This window comes from Passer montanus, unplaced genomic scaffold (genome assembly GCF_014805655.1).
Source record: "Passer montanus isolate IOZ18808 unplaced genomic scaffold, ASM1480565v1 scaffold76, whole genome shotgun sequence".
Classification (NCBI taxonomy): domain Eukaryota; kingdom Metazoa; phylum Chordata; class Aves; order Passeriformes; family Passeridae; genus Passer; species Passer montanus.
Window position 1 is genome coordinate 3,252,480 of NW_024372813.1, and position 23,316 is coordinate 3,275,795.

General features: G+C 53.9%; 1 protein-coding gene across 3 annotated transcripts in view; it reads right to left on the reverse strand.

The window, feature by feature from the left end:
- Positions 1–1,323: 1,323 nt before the first annotated feature.
- MID2 (midline 2) overlaps positions 1,324–23,316 on the reverse strand; it is a 63,039-nt gene continuing 41,046 nt past the window's right edge. For 2 of the 3 annotated variants that reach the window (XM_039731125.1, XM_039731124.1), the window contains exons 3-10: positions 21,772–21,867; positions 18,062–18,169; positions 15,802–15,950; positions 15,206–15,333; positions 14,079–14,222; positions 10,608–10,769; positions 5,755–5,962; positions 1,324–5,573 (exon numbers count right to left, since the gene is read on the reverse strand). In XM_039731125.1, coding sequence (XP_039587059.1) covers positions 5,171–5,573; positions 5,755–5,962; positions 10,608–10,769; positions 14,079–14,222; positions 15,206–15,333; positions 15,802–15,950; positions 18,062–18,169; positions 21,772–21,867 — 1,398 coding nt within the window. In that variant the 3' untranslated portion in view covers positions 1,324–5,170. The remainder of the gene's footprint in view (positions 5,574–5,754; positions 5,963–10,607; positions 10,770–14,078; positions 14,223–15,205; positions 15,334–15,801; positions 15,951–18,061; positions 18,170–21,771; positions 21,868–23,316) is intronic. The other variant, XM_039731126.1, reaches the window with a different exon arrangement.

Sequence of the window (23,316 nt, forward strand, 5' to 3'; positions counted from 1 at the left end):
GCTGCACGTCACTGACAACCCACAGCAAGGGCAGAGCTCTGACCAATGCAAATGCCACAGGTTTGTTCCTAGCCAAAGCAGCAACTCATCCTCCAGGCAGGTTCCACGTGCTGGTGGTTTAACAGGAAAAGTTTGGAGCAAAGGCATAAATCAAGAAATATTTAATTCCACAGTGTTGGTTTGCACCCTATGTTTTCCACTTAAATATTTTAAGCACTTGTGGTCCCAAAATGGGCTCTGTTTTCTGCAGGTTTGTGTGCCTGTGCTCCCCACACGAGGCTGTCCCCAGTGTGCCTTCTCCAGCAGCTTCTGCCCAGTGGCACCATTCCAGCATGGGCTCTGCCCACCCCCTGGGAGAGCCCAGGGATGTGCCCCCGAGCTGCCCCCTGCTCGCTGCCAGTCCCTGGGCACGGCAGGGGCTCTGTGCAGGGGGCTGTCACAGCCAGCGCTCAGCCCCACCGCCAGCTCCATCCCCACCCTCTCCAGGCCACTGGTGGGGCAGGAGCACCAGGATATGGCTGGCACTCAGAGGTGTCCAGAACCACTGTGGCTATGTGGAGGAGTGTGCTCCCGGTTGACAGAGTGACAAAACTATCCTTTGTTCCCCAAAAAAGGAGAGAAGCCCAGAAGTTCCTCTCATCGATTAGGGTAAAAAGCCACCTCATAGGACCTTGGGGACTTCACCTTAAACTTAAGGGCAGCTAAATGGATAAAGCCAAAAAGTCCCGCCTGACCAACTGGGTAGAAAAAGAAGAGAGCAAAGGAACTAAGGGCTTTTGTGAGGTGTTTTTACCAGGAGCACATCTCTGCACCCAGCTTGGGCTTTTCTGTTTGTTGTTTTGCCTTTTATTAAATCTTTTTGTTTCCAGCACTGCAGCAGAAGCCATCCTGCTTATTTTATGCCCCCAAAAGTAGCTGAGCTATCTTGGGTGTATTATATATTCCGAGCTTATAAGACCTGGCTCAAAGAAGAAAATATAACAGCCATCCTGGACAGGGAAAAGGCAGGCTGGCACACTCAGTGTCCTGGATAGCAGGACATCATCCAGGGGCTGGCAGCAGGGTGCTCTATATTTATGTGTACAGATGTTTTTGGATGGAGCTTTAGCACCCCCTGTGCCTGGCCACCCCACAGGCTCTCCAGGCTGGGCTGAGCCCAGCACAAGGAAAGCTGCTGCTGGATGGTACCACAAATCCCCTCTGCTCCTGTAGATGCACAGCCATACGTTTTGCCAGGTTTGGGGAACACTGTGATGGCCAGCAAGAAGATCCCAGGGCTGCCCTCACCTTATGGCCTCCCTCACATAGAGACATACACGGTAATGTATATATATTATATTATATTATATTTTTTATATATATATATATATATTTATATATATATATATACACACACATGTTAACAAAGAAGTTGCAAAAAAACCAACAAAAAGGGAAAAACCCAACAGGAAGAACAGCCCTCCCCCCAAGTAAAATGGAAGCAGGAATGTTACACGTGGAAGGGGAGGCTGAGGGGAGCCAGGAGTCCACACATCCTGAACTTGAGCACTGGTGTCACCAGGAGCAGAGGAACCAGCAGCAGCACTCTGGTCCCCCTCCATGTCCTCAGCAGGGCCCAGGGATGGGGCTGCTGCTCCCCAAATCACGGTGACGACTGGATGGGCTCTGCTTTCAGTACCACCAGAGGACAATGTGGGTGACTGGGAAAGACGCCCAGCCCCTGCTCGGGGTGTGGGGCTCCCCCAGTCCCCATCTGGCTGGGTATGAGACACGTGTGGGGTTCAGCGGGTCCTGGCATGACATTAGTGCAATTTCATCAGGCGCAAATGTCCCGTTAAGGGCTCATGGTCTCTGAGCTGAGGATGCTGAATGCTCCCTGAGCCCATCCCAGCAGTGCAGGCCCCATCCTTGGCACTGCCAGGGCCAATATCCACCTCCAGTGCCTGACATCCCTCTGGGTTGGCACAGGGCGAGCAGCCCCATGGGACCAGCTGAAGGGACTTCCATGAGACCTTCCCATGAAAAACATCCAACCTAAAAGGGTGATTTAACTTCCCAAAGTGAAACCAGGCCATGAGCCAGGCTGTGGGGATGGCAGGCATGCCCCTGCTGCACCCTCCCTGAGCTCCTAGGCTCTGGGGCTGGAAGAAGCAAACAGAGCTGCTCCTCTGCTCAGGAGGAGTCAGAAGGAGGGGGGTATCCCCTACGCTTGCCCTGCCAGGCACCATGGGGAAGCAGAGTGGATCAGAGGGAAACCCCTCTCAGCTTGGTAGGGCCGGCAGCAGATCCTTCCCCAAGGTGCTACCCACCTCCCTTTTCCAAAAACCACAACCCAGACACACAGAGAGATGGCATGCTGGGGAACACTCTCCTCCTGGGCAAAGCTGCCACCACCAGACTCACCAAACATACATCTCCTTGGCCAGGTCACTGGCAGGGGTCACCAGATGAATTCTGAACTGTCTCCAGATGAATTCAACCTGTCTCTGGCACAGCCCCCATGGGATGAGCCCTAAGAGCCCTGTCCAGAGCCTGGGTTTTAGAATCACAGGATAGGCTGAGTTGGAAGGGGCCCATCAAAATCATTAAGTTGAACTCCTGGCCCTGCACAGGACACCCCAACAATCCCACCCTGTGTTTGGGAGCATTGTTCAAACGCCCCTTGACCTCTGGCGGCCTTGGGGCCATGACCATTCCCTGGGGAGCCTGTGCAATGCCTGACCACCCCCTGAGAGAAAAACCTTTTCCTGACATCCAACCTAATCCTCCCCCGACTCAGCTCCAGCCATTTCCTTCAGTCCTGTCACTGGTCACAAGAATGAAGAGATGGGTACCTGCCCTTCCACTCCCCCTTGGGAGGAGCTGAAGATGACAAAGAGGCCTCCCCTCTCTTCTTCTCCAGCTGAACAAACTAACTGACCTCAGCCACTCTTCACAACTCCTCCAGACCCTTCTCCATCCTCACAGCCCTTCTTTGTTCACTCTCTAACAGCTTCATCCCTTTTTATATTGTGGCGTGCAAAATAGCCCTCAGGGCTCAAGGTAAGGCTGCCTCAGCCCAGAGCAGAGCATGACAATCTCCACCCTGGCCCAGCTGGCCTGATGCCCCCAGAGCAGGGATTTCCCTCCTGGCTGACTGAGATCCAACAGGCCATGGACCAGGTACCCCAGGGCCCTTCCACAGCTGCTCCACAGCCTCTCGTTCCCCAGTTCACACACACCATCAGGGTTGCCCCATCCCAGGCACAGAATCTACCACCTTCCCTTGTTAAACTTCACATGGTTGGTGATTCTCCATCTGTATAATTTGTCTGGTCTCTCTACAGGGCCTCTCTACCCTTGAGAGAGTTGACAGCTCCTCCCAGCTTAGTGCTGCCAGCAAACTGACTTAGTATCCCTTCCAGTCTGCATCCAGGCTGTTAATGAAGATGTTGAAGAGCACAGGGCCGAGGATGGAGCCCTTCAGAACCCCACAAGTGACTAGTGCCACCCTGATGTCACCCTTTGTGCCTGACTCACGAGGCAGCTGGTCACCCACCCCATGATGTGTTTATGCTGCTGTGGGCTGGACATTTTGTCCAGAAGGATCCTGTGAGGGACTGCTAAATCCTGCTAAGGTCCAAAAGGATTCAATCTCATGGTTTCCCTGGATTGATCAAGTGGGCAGGGGTAGTTCCCTATCAGCAAGCTCCACAGGGAGAGGCTGGCAGAACTGGGTGGTCCCAGCTCAGTGGTCCCCACTCCCACTGACGCACCACATCTAGAGGAGGAAAAGGGGTTTCAAATGTCACAGAGCAAAGCCCAAGCACCAGCTGCCTTGGGCCACCATAATGCCTGAAATCCTTGCCCCCACAATGTCCCAGCCACTCACATGCTCACTGGCCCCAAACCCCATGGTGGCAACAGGAATTGTGTGGAAGCCCAGCTCCTCCTGGCTTCTTAAATAAATCTGGAGACTGGAGCTTGGCCAGGGGACTTGATGCTTCTGGCTACTGGGAATACTGGAGACAGGCAAGAGCTCCCAGTACCCAGGGACTCTGAGGCTCTGGGATAGACTCAGTCCTCTGCCACGGACTAAACAGGATGGCTCCACACTCACACCACCACAGAATCATGGAATAGTTTGGGCTGCAAGGGATCTTTAGAATCCACCCAGTCCAATTCCCTGGCATGGTGGAGAACATACCAGAAGTCAAGATTCAGGGTCATAAATTGAGATTTTGGGTCACAGAGCATAGAGGTAGTCTTTGAGCAGGACTCTACTGTGGCCTCGGACTAGGAAGATGAATTTTTGCTGCTGGGACACCAGACAGGACATAATGGAGACCCATGTGGAGCAGGGCACTGCTGGCCAGACCCTGCATCAGGAAGGAGCAGCTGCCAATCTCCGTCCCAGGGGCCAAAGCTTCTCAAGGATGCAGACCTCCCTGGTTACTGGGAAGCTCTCAAAGGAGGAGATGGTGGGCTGGGGGTCCGTGGGTCTCCACTGCAGGACCCCGAAAATTATCAGGAGCATGCCATTTGCAGCACAGACGGCCACTGGGAACACCCTCAGTGCCATCTTCACTCCCACAGATCACCACCCTCCCTCCACAGGACCACCATGCACCATCCACCACTGCCAGCACTCACTGAGCCCAGGGCCTCCAAGCCTTATCCACCCCACCAGGGAAGCCACCGAGCCTCAGCCACACGGAAAGTCCTCCCAGGAAAGTGCTGCTCAGTGCTCTGGGTCCCTACACCAGCTGTCAGCAGGGTCCAGAGCCCATCCCTCCTGTCCCAACCTGCGCCTCATGGTATGCACGAGCCATTCCCTGACCACCATGGCACCTCAGGTCACCCTGAAACCTGCCCTGGCCTTTCCAGCCCCCCAAGGGAAGACAGAGCCATCCAGGTGACAATCTTCTTGGGGAGAGATGGGAGCAACCGCCAAAGAGCTGCTCCAGCCACTCTTGCACACCCTGGAGCTCACTAACAGCAGTTGATTTCCAGCTGTGATTCGAGGTTCTTCCACTTTTTCCATTAAAGTAAGATGGAGCTGGGTGTGGATGGTGCTCGACTGCTCAGGCGCACAGTGGCTCTCTGGCACGGCTGCCAGCGGGCAGCTCTGGCCACCTGCACCCACCGGCACGGCCAGTGCTGCCATGGGGCACGGGCAGGCCTGGGCAGCCTAGTGACAGGCTTTCATTCCTGACACGTATGGGGACTCCTGGGGCCGGCAGTTACACTCCTGCTGTTCAGGGTAATCGATGAAATCTGGGGCAGGCAGCCCCGAGAGGATCATCAGGGATTTGTTCCAGATGGTGAAGGTGGGACACACCGGCAGGATGAAGGAGACTTCGAAGGTGTGGAGGTGGAGGGAGTTGGCTGGGTCGTAGAAGGAGAGCGCGTTGTTGTCGTAGTCCAGGAGGACACCGAGGCGCTTCATCTGTGGGTGCACCTCCACCAGCATCTCCTTGTTGTTGTGCCGCACAACAAAGTTGTTGTTGCAGCGGGAGAAGACCCAAGAAGAGGAGTTCTTCCCAATCCACTCGTTTTTGGGGGCTGACTTGTAAGCCACGCCGATGGCATACCTGCAGGAGAGGAGAAGCTGTGCTCAGCATCCTTCAGGCTCGGCACAGCACCGAGCCCAGCCCTGATGGCTAGAGCACCCTGTGCTTTCAGAGCCCATCTGCTGTAAAAGGGCACAGGGTGGGCATCTCTGGCAGAGGCCGGACTGGGAAAGCATGCCCCCTCACACAGGTGGTGCCTTACCAGGTGGAGGATCCCACCACCACCTCCCAGTAGTGGCAGCCGCTGTCGATGAAGACGTTGCCGGCTGCGCCGTAGCAGCCTGTCCCACTGAACCTCTCCGGTGTGTGGCTCTTCTTCAAGGAGCTCTCATCCTTCTCCATCTGCAGCCCGTCATTGGAGATCTTCAGCTTCTTGTGAGCCATCTTGGGGTCCAGCTTGAATGGCTGACCTGTGGGGAGGAGACACATGGATTAGGATTTGTGTTATTAGCATCATGGTGCAGAAAAGGTGCTTCTTCACATCCCATGTTCTCAGCTTTGCATATTTAATGGTGGTTTGCTTGGGTGTTTTCCCCAAAACCAGACCAGATCTGGGTGATGTTCCAGAGCTTCAACCGCCTCCTTTTTTGTTCATGATTTCCCTCTGAAAGTCGTCAGACTACCCTGGATTTGCAAACAAAACCCCAAGATGCTACAAAGAAGCAAATTGAGTTCAGGTGAGTTTTGCTGCTGTGTTTTCATGTGAGATGCAGTAAAGTGCACACAGGGACCAGAGAGCATTTCCATAGGGATTCACCTGCCTCAGGACAAAGCAAGTGACAGCTGAATAGAACACCCCAAGTTCTGCCAATATCTTCACCCTCATGTTTTGGTACCCACTTCGAGGCATGACTAGCTGTGTCCTCCTTCACACTCTCATTTTTGGCTGCAGACCCAGAGTCCCAACAAGAAGAAACAATGACACCACCACGTCAGTGGGGTCCTGAGTCTGGCCTGGGGACCCCCAGAACAGCCAGAAAACCCTGGCAAGCCAGGAAACACAAGAAGAACCCCAGGACACCTGGGAATGTCTGCAAAGAGCTGCAACATCAGTGACCATTGCAGCTGCAGAGCGGAGCTCATCTGTGCTGTGCTCTGTAACCTGATGGCAACTCGTGCTGGTTTTCCTTGGAGCCCAATTTGCTGAATAATTGAGTTGAGAAGCCTGAAAGTAAAGCTGCAAATTGGGAGTGACCTGCCCCCTCCTTCTTCTGGCTGCTCTGATCTTTCTGCCATATCTTTTCCTGGCAGTAATGCAAAGAGACAAGCTCTGAGGAAGTGAGGTATAAAAATACTTGGCTCCATCAGGAGAGAGACACTCACAGCTCTGTTTCCGAAGGCAACCCCTTGCTAAGGTCAGTGTGAAGAAGTGAAGCCCAGCCCTTATCAATGGTTTGTGCTGGCGTGTCCTGGAGCAAGTGCTTGAGCTGCATGCACAGGCAGTGAGTGTGATGGGCAGGCTTGGAGGGGTTGGGGGGTATTTCAGAGAACACAGCCAGGAAACTGCCACCCTTCCCAACATATCACTCTGGCACTGGGAAAAAATACAGACTTCACAGAGGTCATAACAGTCCCAACCTCAACCCCCCAGAAGGGGAGCTGCCAGAGGGAGTTCTGACTGTAGCCTTCACTCCCTGCTCCCACACCATCAGCAGCCTCTGTGCCTCCCAGTCACTGTTCCCCAGCCCTCCAGCCCTGCCCTGCAGACAGCCGAGGCTTGCGATGATTCCTCTCATCATTAATGTGTAGCTCCTGGGCTGGTCACTCAGATTACCTTTATCCCACAAATTCAGCTTGCTGGGATATTCCTGGTAGCCTTTTGCTGGTCATCCCTGCACGAGGCTCAGGAGCTGTGGGGAATCAGCTGCCTTCAGGGCTGGACACAGCCGGCTGCACCCCTGGAGCGTTTATCAGCTGGATTAGCCCTCCCTTCCCAGCAGAGCCAGAGTGAGCAGAGCAGAGGAAATCCTGTCTGGCACTGGGTGTGAGGGAGCAAAGAGGAGGCAGCCAGAAACATGGTCAAGGTCAGTGGAATGTGGGGATGGAGCCAGGCAGAGGGAGGTGTGTGCTGGAGCTGCATCCCCACCCTGCAGGACCCCAGACACCCACCCATTGCCCTGGACCTTGCAGGGCTCCTGCACCCCTCACAGCGAGCAGGGGCTCACTGTGGCTTGGCATGATCCTGTCACCCACCTGGAGGGACAGCTGCTTTACATAACAGCTATGGAAATGACTGGAATGAGATCTCCAGGAGCAGGAGACAACATCCAACACTCGGCCAAATCCAGGACCAGCAGCCCAGCCCACCGGGGGTCAGTGCAGAGGTGCCACCAGTGCCACCAGTGCCCTGTAGCAGAGCAGCTCCTCTGTGCCCCACTCCTCTGGCTGCAAGGGCACAGGGACAGGGCAGGGTGGAGAGGGCAGACAGCTGGTGATTGCGTTTGGCTGAAAATGCGTGGAGAGAAAGGAGGGATGGATACGAACTCTGTACCCAAGGATGCTGCAGGCACCCACCACGTTCTGCCCAGAGAGCAAAGAAAGCTGCAGGAACACAGGAACACAAAGCCAGCCCTTCCTGCATTTCGTCCATCCTCTCTGCCTGCAGTGGCAGGGTCCCTACGCCCACCAGCCATCCAAGATGCCACATGTGGGGTACAGGACACCCACAGAGCACAGCTGCCACCACTATCCTGTCCCCCCTGAGGACATCACCTTCAGCAAAGAAAGAAACAAAGATGCAGCACTGTTCTGCTGAGTCATCAAGTCATAGGAAAGCCATAAATCCATCTAAATTTTCAGATTCCCTGCTGTAAAGTTTCTGCAGGGATCATCCTGCCCTTAAAAACACCTGCACTAACATGATTTAATCAGTAATACTGACCTTGCAGCCCACTGCTCAGGCATCAAACCCACTCCTGACATCTCACGTGGGATGTGGATGGAGCCATCCTGTAGCACACTAAAGTCTTGACAAATATGCAGAAATCAGGAAAAGCCAGAATTGCAAGGAAAAATAAGGCCAGGATGCAGTGGCCAAGGCAAGGGCTGTAAACCCCATTTCCCTGCACTTTTATTTATGGCAAGAGCTGGGCCTGTCCCTGCATTCCAGCACTTCCAGCTACTTTTGGACACTCACTCCTAAATAAGTCCTGTTCAGGCCCAGCCTCAGCAGAAGATGGTCTCTCTGTCACTAAACCAAACCTGCTCTCCCCAAGCTTCTCTGTTCAGGAATGCAGATTTAGTGCCAGCACTGACAGCGCTGATGCTGAGGCAATCGATGTCTCCTGACACTGACCTTCTGGCGATGGAGAGATCTCTCCAGACATCCCTTCAGACACAGAACGGGCTGTGAAATATGTTAATAGGCGTCGCTGTGTTGAGCCGCTGACACTTCCACCAAGGTTACAGCAGTGGGAAAGGATGGGTGTGATATCCTCTGGATATTGTCCACTGGTAAAGGAGAAACCCTGGTCCCAAATACCAGCAGGAGGAAAAGCCAGTGGGGGCATGCTGGGGCTGCAGCACAGGGCAGCACCACTGGACACCTAAAGGAGCCCTTGTCCCCTGAGGCTGGCCACAGAAGGAAATAAATCAGTATATATTGTATCCATATATATGGCTAAATCAACCTTTCAGGAATTCAGAAGTTTCCATAAACACAGATGGCAGAGGAACACCAAACTGGTGGCAGAGAGGGATGTGCCCATCAATGCCACACGCCTCTCCTGCTCAACATCTGAGTATTAGCACACCCACAATCACACAGAGCCTGTGCAGTGTCTCAGGTGGGGCTGCTCCAGGTTTCAAACATGCAAGAAGCTGCTGCAGACACATCCCTGCAGCAAGGGGGGCTCAACACCTGACTGGACTCTGATCGAACCCAGTCCATCCCCAAGCAGGAGCCCTCAGAGCTTGCTGGCAGCTCTGGTGACTGGCACTCAGCTAGGATCACAGAGAGCAGACCCTGTCCAACGGGAGCTGCCACCACGGCCACCCGCCCTCGCTCCCAGCTTCCCAAGCCGTCCATTCCCCACTCCCAGAGTGAGCGCCTTGCAAAGCCAGGGAAGCACTGAGAAACAGCAGCTGCAGGAGGGATAAATTTTTAATGAACAGGCAGATTGGGTTGGAATTTGCTCTTCAGCAGCTCCCTCAGCCCCACTGCCTCAGTGTTGTTTTATTCAGTTTAATGTCACACAAAGAAAAGGAGGAAGTAGAGGTGATAAATCATCATGAAAGTCTTGCTCAGGCAGAAGCAGCTGTTGGGAGAGGGACAGATGGGAGGGCTGTGTTCACCAGGACCACAGAGAGACATGCAAGCACTGGGAAGGTATGAGCACAGGGCAGGCAGCCTGGAGAGACAACTTATTCCTCCCCCAAGATCTCACACTCTCCCTCCTGTGTCACCCTTCAGGCCACGGGTGCCACTGCTTCTGCTGTCTTTGCTGTCTTTCAGTGGAAAAAGGTTTCCTATCACAAACCCTGCAGCTCTGTCTGTGCCAGAACAGACAGGTCTAGCTCCACTGCTCTCAGAGCTCAGTTTTCCCTAAACACATTTAACCTTCCTTGGCATCTCCAGGATACTGTAAAGAAAAAGCTTCTGCTTTGTGTGTGGCTGCAAAGCCCCATCCAACACCATGGAGACACTTTTCAATCTTATGGCTTTCCAAACCACAACCCTCAGCAAGCTAAGCCACACACAAGAACACAGTTGCTCTGTGACTCCTTGCATCAGCCCCAAAAAGCCCAGGGATGTAAAGCCACCAGAAGAATGGACCATTATGACCTAAGACCCCAGGGATGGGTGCTGACCAGAGCAGAGGGCTGATGGGAGCCCCTGGCACCACATAGGGTATCAGGAAACCATCCCTGAGGTAGGGAAGGAACAGAGGCACCAAGGGAGATGGGCACTCCAGTGATTTAACAACACAGTGTTTCCATCCCACTGCCAGCCACTGCCCGCTCACCAGGAGCACTCAGCCATACCCCAGGCATCCTGGTGCCCTGGAAACTCTCCTCCCCCACCTGCCACGGCCAGCTGAGTGCCTGGGCACCTACTGTTGGTCTTGAGGCGGGCAGGCTCACTGTTCCGGCTGCCCGCCTGGTTGATGGCCTTCACCAGGAAGATGTAGCGGGTGCCACTCTGCAGCCCGTGCACTGTGTAGTGGTTCTGCTTGATGTTGGGCACGATCATCCAGCTGTCCATGGAGTTGTAGAGACCTGCAGAGCAGGAGAGGGGCAGAGATTTATTCCCAGGGAAGGACAGAATACAAAGCCTCTGTGCTGCTAATGCAGAGCTTACGACCCGCGTGTCCCTCGGAAGGATTTACCACCTGCCTGGGAGGTCAGAGTGGCACGGAAATTTCCAGAGATGATAAATCACAGCAACACAGAATCTCTTCCATTATCACACAAAGGCAATGTTGGTAAGACAGGACCAGGGTTGCAGCACTGGCATCTTGGGATGCTGCCATGGGAAGTGATGGGGAAAGGGTGCAGAGATAGGGAAATGCAGCCAGCAGCACCTTCCAGCCAGGGCAGACGGCAGAGGAAGCTGTTGGTGCCTGGGAGGGGGAGATGGCCACCATCCTCCCACCACCACCCCACTGTCACTCTCTCCCATGTCTCTGCTCCCACAGGACAGCCTCCTTCCTGCTCAAGGGCCCCAGTATACAATTCCAGTAGCAGAAAGGGATGCACTTGCACCCAAATCAATGTGTTTGCTTGCTCCTGCCCAGCCTGCAGTGCTCCAGGGTGGGAAATAATAATCCATGGCTAAGGGAGGTTGATGCTTAACTCCCTGAATAGACTGGTCTGCAGAGTGATTCAAAGAAAATAAGCTCCCAGTGAAGAGATCCAGACATTTGGAAACCATTCAGCAAGCTGAACTCTTTCTGGAAATGGGAAGGAATGAAGAATCCAAGACCGTAGAGGTGCCAAACTGACTGCTGCAGTGATTTGCAGTGCCAGAGCTACAGGGCCTGGCATGTGTGGAAATGTAGTACTGCACCTCAGGTGGGGTGACACGGCGCTCCAGGAAAGGGGAAAAGCCTTACATAGTGCCACAGGCTGTTCCTGCCATTGGCATGACTGGGATGAGGATCACCTGCAGCTGCCATGGGCACCTGAGTAGCTGTACTGGGGACAAAGCTCTGGGGCTCAGGGGAATCTGGGCAGCTACCACAGTACAGGGGTAGGGCTTTGAGCCAAAAGGAATAAGGAAGCATGGAAGAAGTAGCTGGAGGCTTCCTAGATCTGGTGAGAGGTGAAGAGTGCATTGTGAATTTGGGGTGACTGGAGCGGGGGTTTCAACATGTGCAGGGCTGGGAGGCAGGAGCTGGGAAGGCTCCACACCTTTTTTGCAATGGCTTTCAATTAATTTATCTTCAGTGGCTGGCTCAGCCGCAGGACAAGGGCAGGCTGCAGTCCCTGTCATCCTGAATTTGGTTTGGGATACACATGGGAATGGCCGAGGGGCACAGAGGAGTGTGATGTGAAGTAGAAAATAAAACAGATGTGATCCTGATTGCTGCCTGCATGCAGAGCTGCTCTCGTTGGAGAGCACAGCTTCAGCCTGGCCTGGTCGCTGTCACCTTCCTGCAGGAAGGACCAGCTGGGGATGCTCCATCAGGAAGAACGAGGTGGCTAAGAGATGACAACAAGAAGGACTTGACCTTACAAGTAGGTTTCTTTTGCAAAACAGCCTCAAAGAGCTTGGCCTTGAAGACTAACCTCCTCGCTCCTACCCTCACCAAAGTTTTAAAAAATCCCTTTTACTGTAGCATTCATCATCCACAAAAATGTCTGGCTCTTGCCAAACTCTTCACATGAGTTCAGCCAGGGCTCACACGGTCCCACGACCCAAACTGTGTTATTGCAAGGGACAATAAGTTATTGATTTTCTTCTCAGGGATTTAACTGATGTTTTCTTCACTTGTTCTACAAAGAGCAACCTGGAGGTTTCTGGCTGGCCAAGGAGGACACTTCTGATGTGTGACCCTTTGGGCCCTCCTCCAGCACTGCCCTCACTGTTCTTCACCCTCATGGTCTCCACAGTTCCTCCTTTCCCAATGCCTGTGCCAGGCCCCAGAGGTGGGCAGGTGACTCATTCCCAATTCCCTCGGTGTATGGAACTCCAAGACACATGTGTCCAAAGTGGCATGTGGGAAAAGGTGAGAGCAGATCCTTCCCTGCCATCGTCCCAGAGCAAGGGCACAAGCTGGAGCAGGGGAAATCCTGAGTGGAAAAGGGCAAAATCCTCCTAGCTGAGGGTAAGGAAGCAATAGATGCTCCATCCCTGAACAGTCCTTCTTCCTCAAGGAGCAAGCACTGAGCAACCTGTCAGACCAAACTGCACAGAGCTACACACGGACCTTCAGACATCCTCCCTACAAAAACCACAAGGTGACACCAGCAAGTCCCCATCTTGTCCACAGCTGGAAGTGCAGGGAACATGGAGCTGGTGGCCACCCAAGAGCACAGCAAGAGAGGTGGCTGAGCTCTCCAGGCTTCCAGAGGACAAAGAGCTGGAGACAATGTGCTCTAGCTGGGAAAGAGAGGAGAGCCAAGCAGGGCGGCTCTGGCTGCAGCAGCGCCGGCACCCGACAGCCACCATGGAAAGGAAACGCATCATCTTGTTTTCTAAAACAAGGGGAAAGGCTGGGCCAGGGCTGAGGAGGTGAGATCCAGCTTGGAAAGTCACAAGGAACTTTCTCTGGCAGCTTCCTGCACATTTCAGAGTGCACTGAACAGCCTTCCGGAGCCGTGACACCACGCTGCCGGTGCCAACTTCCTTCCAGCCAGCAGGACAGACTGACGGCAGCCCAAACACCCGCTCTGAGGCACCTTGTCAGCACTTCTCACAATGGCAAGTGCTGCTAGGAAAACCAGGAACAAAACTTTCTCACAAGCCACAGACCATCAGTGATTCTGTCCTCACTCCTCAAATCAAATCCCATCCCTGTGAGACAAATCTGCGGCACTGTGGAAAAACAACTAGGTATGGCAGTAATTTTCATGAAAAATTACCAGGAAATATGCCTCAGAGCCATTCCAGAGGGTTTATAAACCACCTTAGTTATGAGCCATGGAGCAGCCAGCGCTGCCCTGCGTATGATGCCAGGTATCCATGGATCTGGGAGCTGTGAAATGGACAGGAGCCTCCAATGTTCCTGATGCTTCACCAAGTGCAGACCAGAGCACCTCAGGGATGCCGCCCCCAACACGAGGAGGTGTCCATTGCTCTGATTCACTAGCCCTTGGTAGATCATTTGCTGCTGTTTCCTCCACAAATACCCATCCTTTGAAAACACTGATGAACCTAAGAATGTTTTCCTTACAGAATCCCAGAATGCTTTGGGTTGGAAAGGACCTAAAAGCTCATCCAGTGACACCCCCTGCCATGGGCAGGGACACCTTCCACTGTCCCCAGTTGCTCCAGCCTGGCCGTGGACTCTTCCAGGGATGGAGCAGCCAAAGGTTGTCTGGGCAACATGGGATTCCTTGCTGAAGGGGAGTGTGGTGACTTACTGATGAAGTTGGCCTGGCCAGTGAAGATGGTGTACTGGAGCTCATAGGAGCTGACGCTGAACTCGTCCTCTGACATCCAGTGCACGGTGATGGTGTCATGGGAGGCCGTGCAGAGCTCCTCACGGACTGACGGGGGGTTGGGTGCTGTGGGATGGCACAGACCACAGACTTTGATCAATTTGGGCTTTCCTTCCTTAAAAACCCAGGCCTTTTCTACTCATGTTAGGACTGACATGGGCTTGCGGCAGGAGTAGTCTCTCAACACCAAAACCTCTCTCATTTCATCTGTCATTGTGTTTCCCACTGAACTAAACCTTTTAGTTTCACCAGGCAGCCAGAGGTCAGAGAACAGGGTTTTCACTGCTTCTCCATCAGGTCTGACATCCCTCACCCTGAAACAGGCTGAGAACCTGCTTCAAATCCACTTATTTCTCTGCCCTGGTTGTGGAGTAAGTATTTTATCCCATAACTGATCTGGACATGCTTGTGCTAATCTTGCACTGAAAGCTGATCTGCTTCATGATGATAAAATTGGATTTGGGTGAGTGAGGATGTCCTTGCCTCCCTGGAGCTCTCATCCCTCCAGTGCTCCAGCACAGGCTGATCCAGCAACCGTTGCTGCTCCCAGACCACCAAGGGCAGTGATCAGTCTGTGCTGGGGCATCAGGGCAGCACTGAGGATCCCACTGAGGTCCTGCCCACAAGGGTTCATAATTTAGGACCAGGTGACCCAGAAAAAGGGCAGGAAAAGAGAAATGTTAAAGCACAGAGTGCCTTAGAAGTATAATAATTAGTTAATTCATCATTCCTCCTCTGTAATCCTTATGAACCCTCATACAATCCTTATCCCTCTTGCATCGTTATGGGCATCAGCCTCCCCCATCAGGTCATGGAGACCATAATTTTTAAGCTTTCTGGTCTTTTCCATGGATCCTCCAGGAACAGCAGTGTGAAACAGGAGGATGGAGACATGTCACTGTCCTGGGGACAGCACAGGCCCTGCTCTGCCACAGATGACCTGGCACTTGTTACTGGTTAAGTCCTAAAATAGGTGTGCCAGCCCTTGGTGGAGCACAGGGCAAGGGACTGAGGGGAAGATACAAAGTGGAGCACACCTGAGCACTCACCTGTTAGGTAATCCAGCCCCTCCAGCAGCTTCTTCTCTCTGGAAAAATCTAAAGCAAAGTTTTCAAAGGCATCATTAAAATTGATATCTGGTATCAGGACTTGCGAGGATGCAGTTGCCATGGCGACCCTGGAAGGAAAGAAGGGACCATCAGTATGCAACAGGGTGCATGAGGGAGGCACAGGGATGGGGACAGCCTCCCTGTGCGTCACCTGCTGTCAGGAAAACAGCTACCTACGGACCACTGCCCCCACCCAGGGGGTGGCCTAACCCGAGGACAGGTTCCCTGAGAGTGGGGGGGCTCCATCCCTGGGCTTTACAGCTTTGACTGGCCCCTGAACTCCCTCTGGACTGGCATTTCCACCACTTTCCTACCTCAGGGAAGGGGGCTTGCTTCCACAGAATTGTTAGGACCTGCCATGCAGCCCCTGTCCTGTGAGGGATGGGAACCTGGTTTATTTGAGGACAGCACAGTGGGAGGCTGCAGGTATGGCTGGGGATCTCCAGGGAAGTGACTGGAGGGCACTTGGGTCACCTCTGGGCAGGGACCTCCAAGCGGGGGCCACCTCCAGCAGCAGTGTCCCGAGCCCAGCCCACCTCTCGGCCACGTTCCTGGCAGTCTGCAGGAACCGTGCGTGGTCGTTCTCCTTCAGGATGTGCTCGGCCTGGTTGATGAGGACTGTGGAGCGCTCCAGGCACTGCCGGCAGTTGGCAACCTGCTGGGCCAGCTTCCGCAGCTTCATCACCTGTCGGAGGAGCAGAAGCTTGAGAGGCACAGAGGGAAGGAACCCTGAGCCAGCAGCTGATCACGGTGAGCAAGGAGCAGTGAAAGGGCACAGGAATGTCCCAATGGCTCTGGGGAGGGAGCACAGCAAGCACTTTCCATGTTAAATTTTGCTGGGGGTGGGAAAGCCCCAGGGCACAGCCTGCACCTGCTCTGAGGGTCCCATATGTGATGGACCCTGGGGAACAATGCATCCTCTCTCCACTCCTCCTGTGCAAATGCAATGTCCCCCCATGCCAGCCCGAGGAGAGCAGGCTGTCATGAAACTCCTGCCAGTCACTCAGCACAGGGCAAGGGAACCTCAGGAACAGGGGAAGTGTTTACAGAGCTAATGGCAGATATCACATTCACAGGTGCTGAACTGAACTGCTGGGTGACCAAGGTGTGAGGGAATCTGCATGTTCTCCCCCTCCCTTCTCCCAGGCTCCACACATCCACTGGACCATTTGGCAGGCAAAGCAGGGCAGAACAAATGGAAAACCAAATGGCAATCCATCAGGAAAACAGAATTTCTCACTCCTCGACTGGAGCACTTCAAACCAGCCACTAGAGGTTACTCCTTTCTCCACTGCTTCTGCGGAGGGTTTGGGCACTAATCTGTGCCCTTTGCCTCTACCCAGCTGCCAATTGTAGCAAAACAACATCTCGGAGCTTCCAGGTCTTTCTAAGCATGGGTGGAACTGGACAGCATAGCCTGGAGGAGTCAAGGAAGAGGGTGGGAAGAGCAAGCAGACAGACAGGTGGACCCCAGCACCGTTACATAAAATATGTTCTCTGGAGTGCTTGGGGTAGAAGCAGGATTCCAAAGCTCCCACCGCTGCCAGGGTGTCCTGGAGCTGTGCCGGTGGCTCTTCTGCCTACACACGTGGTGGAACCTGCTCCCAAACTGCCTGGCAGCATCTGTATTTGGGGCTTGGCCATGGGTACCGTGGTGGGACTCCAGTGCACACCCAAGCTCAGTGAGAACAGCAATGGGGTCATGCAGGCTCCCCTGGGCACCCTCAGAACTACGGCCCTACAGCCCTCTCGCTGCTGCATGTGGAGAGCCCAGATGAGGCTGATGTCTCAAACACCAACAGCTGGACAGCTGCAGAGCCAGCTGAGGGTTGTTAGAGCTGGAGAAGGGGCCCCACAGAGGTAGGGCAGCACTGTCCTGAGGAAAAACATCCTTGCTGTGACTCCTGGAGATAAGCACAACACAGGAGCGAGATGAAGCAGTGGCATGGACTGTAGGGGAATCGAGACCACGAAAGACCCCTGAAGCCTCTGACCCATTTCCAGAAACGTCTGGAAGAATGGACTGTGCATGAGAACTGATTTGCAGAGAAAGTGAGAACTCCCAGGAAAGGCAAAACTTACCTGTAAAAAGGTCCCCCCCCATAAGCACAGGCAGTGCCCCCAGCACCCTGACCCATTTGTCATTCCTTTCAACCATGAGCACCTATGAATCTTGGGTCCCTTCCCCTTTGGGGTGGGATGCTACACATAGAAACCACCGGGAAACACCTGGAGCCACTGGAGGAAAAGTCCAAACAGTCCCACAAAAATGAGGGTAAGAAGCAGCTCCCCCCCTCAGCTGTGCTGCAATGCAGAGCATGCAGCCTCTGCTCTCTCTGCAGCACTGGACTATGGCCCTTCAATATTAATTCCACATTATTCTATTAGAACCACAGTGATGAAGAGCCCTGAGGAAGCTGTCTGGAGTGATCCAAACCTCTGCACCAACTTGTCACGCTAACCAACACACTGTTCCTCCTCCAGCCAGCACATGCTTTGTCCTTGGCAGAGCAGCCCTGGGGCAGCAGCAGTGATGGACACCTGGATATGGGCTGGCATGGAGGGAGGCACCAGGGGACACCTAGAGTTTGGACAAGGAGATGCATCAGTGCTGCTCAAAGCAAACCCCTCATGGCAAGGCAACACACGCTGCTGCAGCCCCTCTGCCCGAGGCTGGCACGTGGCAGCATCACCGGCTGCGGGAGTGCTGCTCCTAGGGAGGCAGACCCTGCAGCAGCCACCCCGTGGGCACAGGAGGGCCCTGTGACCAGGGACACACGAGCTGGGACCCCTCACCTTTGTCTCCTTGATCTTGACGGCGATGACCTGCTTGCGCTGGCGGATGATCTCCATCAGCTCATCACACTCCTCCATCAGCTTGGCCTCGTGCATGGCTGTGTTCACCTGGCCAGGAATAGCAGCACACAGGTGTTGGAAGGGACACACAACACGCTGTTATGGCTGTGCTCACAGTGGTGCACACACAGAGTGCACTGGGGCACAAGCAGAGGTTCCAGTCCTCTGCCTCCAGGGAAGACCAGTACCCATGGGAGGATGGACAGGACAGGACAGGACAAGGGGGAATGCACTTCATGGAAGAGGAATCAAGCCCTGGCACGTCATTAAAGCACACTACAGGACAGAAATCAGTTTTCCTCATTTTATACTCCCAAACCTCTCTGAAACAAGGAAGCCTTGAGTGAACCACATTTTTGTTACAGGATCTTTTTTTAAACCTGGCTAGCAGATTATGCAACACTGGAGTGGGAGACAGCTGATGGTCTGCAAAGAGAGCTCCACTGAGGAAAAACAGTGGAAAATCTTCCCAATCTGCTGCATGTAGCAGGGGGTGGGGAACAGCCCCAGGGTTTGGAGCCTGCAGCAAGCTGCTGTGGCAGAGCTGCTGTGCTGCTGTGGCAGAGCTGTTGAGGCAGATCTGGCAACACCCTGGTCCCTCAAAGCTGTGTGACCACAGGGATGGCTGTCACCCCCACTTCCCAGAAGCACAAACCTGGACTCCTTCTCTCATTCAGCTTCTGGGACACATGAAGGTGACGGAATATGAGGCTGAAGGCTGTGCACAGCAAGGGGCAAGAAAGAAATGCTGGGCCAAGGGACAGGAGGGGAGACTGGGGCACCTCAGTTTGGCCCTGGGTCCACCCCTCCAACCAGCTGCTGCCCAACAGTCCCTCAGGCCTGGAGTGTTCCCCTTACAGGATGGCTACAGGATAACACAAATCTGTAGCCATCCACAGCCTAAATCTGAAAACCTGCCCAGGGCAAGAAATCTCCCCTCAACCATGCTGATGTTTGGGGGGGCTGAAGGCAGGTAAAGTTGCAAAGGACACCACAGTCCTTTCCCAGTTGCCTTCTACTTCAAAACAGGACATTTTCAAGGCTGGGGCTCCCCCAAAGGGCCAGCAGAGCATAGAGAGGGTACTGCAGACCAGAAATGCTCCTGGCAAAGCCCTGGCTCAAGAGCACCTGGACACTGGCCAAACCACTGTATGGATGAACCGGCTCCCAGGTAAATGCTGGCTCAGGGGTGAATACTCAGCAGGTGCTACGGCTGCAGGAAAGCTGGGCAGCTTTTAGTTGTAACAAGGGAGAGAAAAAACATTTCACTCACCTCAGTGGTGGGGGGGAATGTGCTAGGGACAACAGTCCTGAAATAAACCAGCTCTGGGAAAAGCCTGTCCAGCACCTCGTGGGGATGAGAAGCAGCATCTCAGCCCACAGCCTGACTCAGGCAAGCCTCCTCCTGGCAGCTCGAGCACGGAGCAGAGGACCCCATCCCACCTCCACAGTCCTCAAGAGGTTTTTAGCTGTGTAGCAGCTGTGCCTTGGGGAGAGCAGAAGCTCACACCGAGGCTGCTGTGATACAGAGGCCACAGTCCCATGGCACACCTGCAGCTTCTGCTCTCCCCACAATGGGACATTGGGCTGGTACCATCCCTATTTTACAAACTCAGCTTCTCTGCAGGGTTGTTATCTGCCCTCCTTGGTCCACATTTCCATCACTGCCACAGGATTTGGCCATTTCAACCTCTCTCAGTACAACCCCCCATGCACCAGAGTCACTCTGAGGGGCAGCACAGGCTCAGGGCCTTGAGGACACTTGCAGTGCCTTTCTCTGGGGTGAACCCCTGTCCCCCAAGGTATTGGTGGCACCATTCTCTAGACATACCATGAGATTTACACCAAATGTTTCTGAGGAGCAGAGTACATGGGGATTGTATGTGCCTGCCTGTGTGTCATGTCTGCAAATATCTCAGAAGCAAAATTCCCTGGAATCAGATTGATGGAGAGCACAGAAATTTTCTGCTTCACAGTTTACTGTGCTCTCTGCAAAGGGGCCTCCGAGGGCCTGGCTGTGCATTCAACATAGCTGAGAAATGTTATTTGAACTGTTATTTTAAGCAGAGTGTCTGACAAAGCTGAAAACTCACAAGCTCTGTCAAAAATGACAGCTTAGAGGTCTCAGACTCTGAGGATCAGACAGAAATACCAAACATCTTTCAATTTATCCTATGTCAGGTCATTAAGACATTGGAGCTGAATTCAAAGGAATGCATTTGGAAGGACATCCAGCCACATCCCTGCTCCATCCCTGGTGGGTTCTCATAGCCAAAGCATGGCCCATCAGAGCAGTAAGGGCTGGTGACTGTCACCAGAGCTCTGCAAACTCATCCTGCCTCCTTCTCTCTCTGCCAAACATCCATGCTATCTGTATTCCCAGACTCAGTCCAAGCCCACTGAGCCCTGGGGAAGAGGAAGCCCAGGAGAGACCAATCCAACAAAGCCATTCCTACTGAGCGGTGCACAGGCAGAGTGGTGCACAGGCAGAGAGAAGCAGGACAACACCCGTGACACAGAAGGCCAGCAGTGCTGCAGAGTGAAGTGGGATTTTTCTGCTCCTTATTTTGGCTGGAAGTTCAGAGCATCTCAGCCCCCTCCTCCTTCTCTTTGCACATTGTGACAGCGGCTGCCAGCTGCTGGCGGCACACTTGGCCCTGCTGGCACTCACAAAAAGGGCTTCTGCACTCACTTCCTCTTGCCAGATCATCAGGACATTATTGAGGGAGTGAAGAACAAAGCACTGATGCTGCCTGCAGAATCCACAGGGCTTGAAGCACCTTCACGGCCCCAAACCCCGGCTGCTCTGAGATTCAGGTGGTAAAGGACAAGCTGCAGCTCCCTAGGCAAATGCATCAGAGATGCTTTGCTGCGGGCAAATGGCTTCACCCTGCACAGGAGGATCCCTTGTCCTGCTGCAGTATCCCTGCATCCTGCTGCAGCATCCTTGCATTCTGCCACAGCATCCCTCCATCTTACTTGCAGTATCCTGAGGCAACATCCCCACATCCCACCACAGCATTCCTGCATCCTGCTGGCTGCTGGGCCCATGGGATGGCTTGGGGGAGTGCAGGGGAGGCACAGGACTTGAATGCGCTGCCAGGCCTGGGGTGCTGTGGGTGAAGTAAACAACTGCTGCATTCCCTCAGGCACTGGCAAACTCCCCCTGAATCCACGGCTGCGATCCCGGCACCTGCCTGGGGTTTAGTCCTGTGGGAAGCTGATGGTTCAGGAATTGCTGCATGCTTGGTGTCACCCAGCTGAGACCTCCTTGCAGGCTCAGTGTCACCCAGTTGATGAGCCTTGTTACAGGCTCAGCGTCATCTGGCTGAGACCTGTTTTCATGTTCAGTTTCACTCAGTCTTCCACCAAAAGCTGCTGCTGCCCCCAGCACAAAGCAGTAGGCAGGTCTTCCTGCCTGGAGCCAGCTCAGCAGCCCATGTCTCTTCTCAGTGGCTCCCAATCATGACAACTCCTTCAGACCCCTGGGAAACATCCCTGCGTCCTCCACTGCTTGGGACTACTCCCCACACTTGTCTCTGCTCCCAGGGGAGCCCCAGGAAAGGACTCTGGGGTGATCCATGCATTGACTCCCTAGAGCTGGGAGCTGCCCCGGGCACTTCCCCCAGCCCCCCCTGGCCCTCACCCACCTCCACTTGCTGGCAGATCTGTATCAGCTTGGCCATCTGGTTTTCCAGTTCGCTGTTGCGTTTAACCAGGTTGGTGAGATTTGTCTCCAGGGTTTGCTGCAGGTCCAGAAATGGGAGAAAGAGGAAAAATACAGAGATCAGCAAAGCTGGAGTGTCCTCAGTCCCCTGCCAGCAGCTGAGAACCTCTGCCACCAAGCACACTACTTGAGGGAGAGACACTGGAATAACTTTGGGCAAAAGCTCTGGGGGTCCTCGGCAGCTCCTGCCCATGCCAGCAGGCTGTGCCATACACTGAGCCCAGCACGGCAGTGACCCTGGGGTGCCACTAGCTGGAGAGGACAACATGGGCGTCTGCCCTTTGCCACTCCTTTGGAGAGCGAATTTTGACTATTTTCATCATCAATTTTGGTCTGCACAGGGTGAGGGAGATGAACAAAAGCCTGAAAAGCCATGGGAGAGGGATGCCTTCTCTGCCAACCACTTCAGCTGGAGCTACAATGGCACAGGCAGGGAGAGCTCAGCTGCACTGTGCTGGCTTTCATTCCCCAGCCACGGTGCCCTTTGCTCACTAGAGCAGATCTCAGCCAGATCACAGCCAGTGGATCTGGGCCAGAAGATTATGAGCAGTGGATCATGGCTGGTGGATCCCAGCCAGCAGCTCTTGACCAGGGAGTCATGACCAGTGAATCATGGCCAGCAGATCTCTGCCAGCAGCTCACGGCTTGAGAGGACAGGGATGCAGGGCCTGCTTTGGTGCCCACAGGCTGCACTGTTCTGGGAGAAGGAGGGGATCCAGTGAAGTACCGATGAAGAGTCCATTTGAGGGGATATCCACACCCATGGCCATGGGGGGAACAGAGTTTCTGGGTGTTAACAATCTCAGAGACACAGCATTGCCAGTTCCACGTGCTCTGCTAACGGGAATGCTTTATAACAAAGCACTCGTTACCTGTTGCAGCGCTTGTCAGGAAATGATATCCTATTAATATTTTAAACTCCAGGGCTGGAAGAGGGTCCCTGAGGTGGTTCATGCATCTGCAGGTAGGAACTGCAGTCTGAGGCTTTCATCTGACTCCAGCAGGCCCATAAACACGGCCCCTCTCCGTACACATGGGTAATTGGGGGCTACTGAGCCAGGAGAACTTGAATTACAGGCACAGAGCACAGGCAGAGCACTCATTCCTGAAAAACCACTGGCTCCTAAAATATCCTGAGCTTGTTTGCAACCCTGAAAATTGCTGGCCAAGGGCAAGTAAGGCAGAATGCAGGAACAGGCTGGAGAAATGGAATAAAACCCAGAGAGCCTAGGTTATGCCAGAAGGGTTTGCAGAACGGGGCTGTATGGATAATGGAAAGCCAGCTGCTCCCACCCTCCTCTCCTCATAACCCAATATTATAAACATCATTTCACTACAGCAACGAACATTTCACTTGCTAATTACCTCCCTCATCACCAGCGTGGCTGCACTGAGGTTGCAGCTTTGAACTCACACCAATCTGCTTTAATCTTCCAAGCTGTGATGGAGGGCAGGGAGGGGGGCCAGA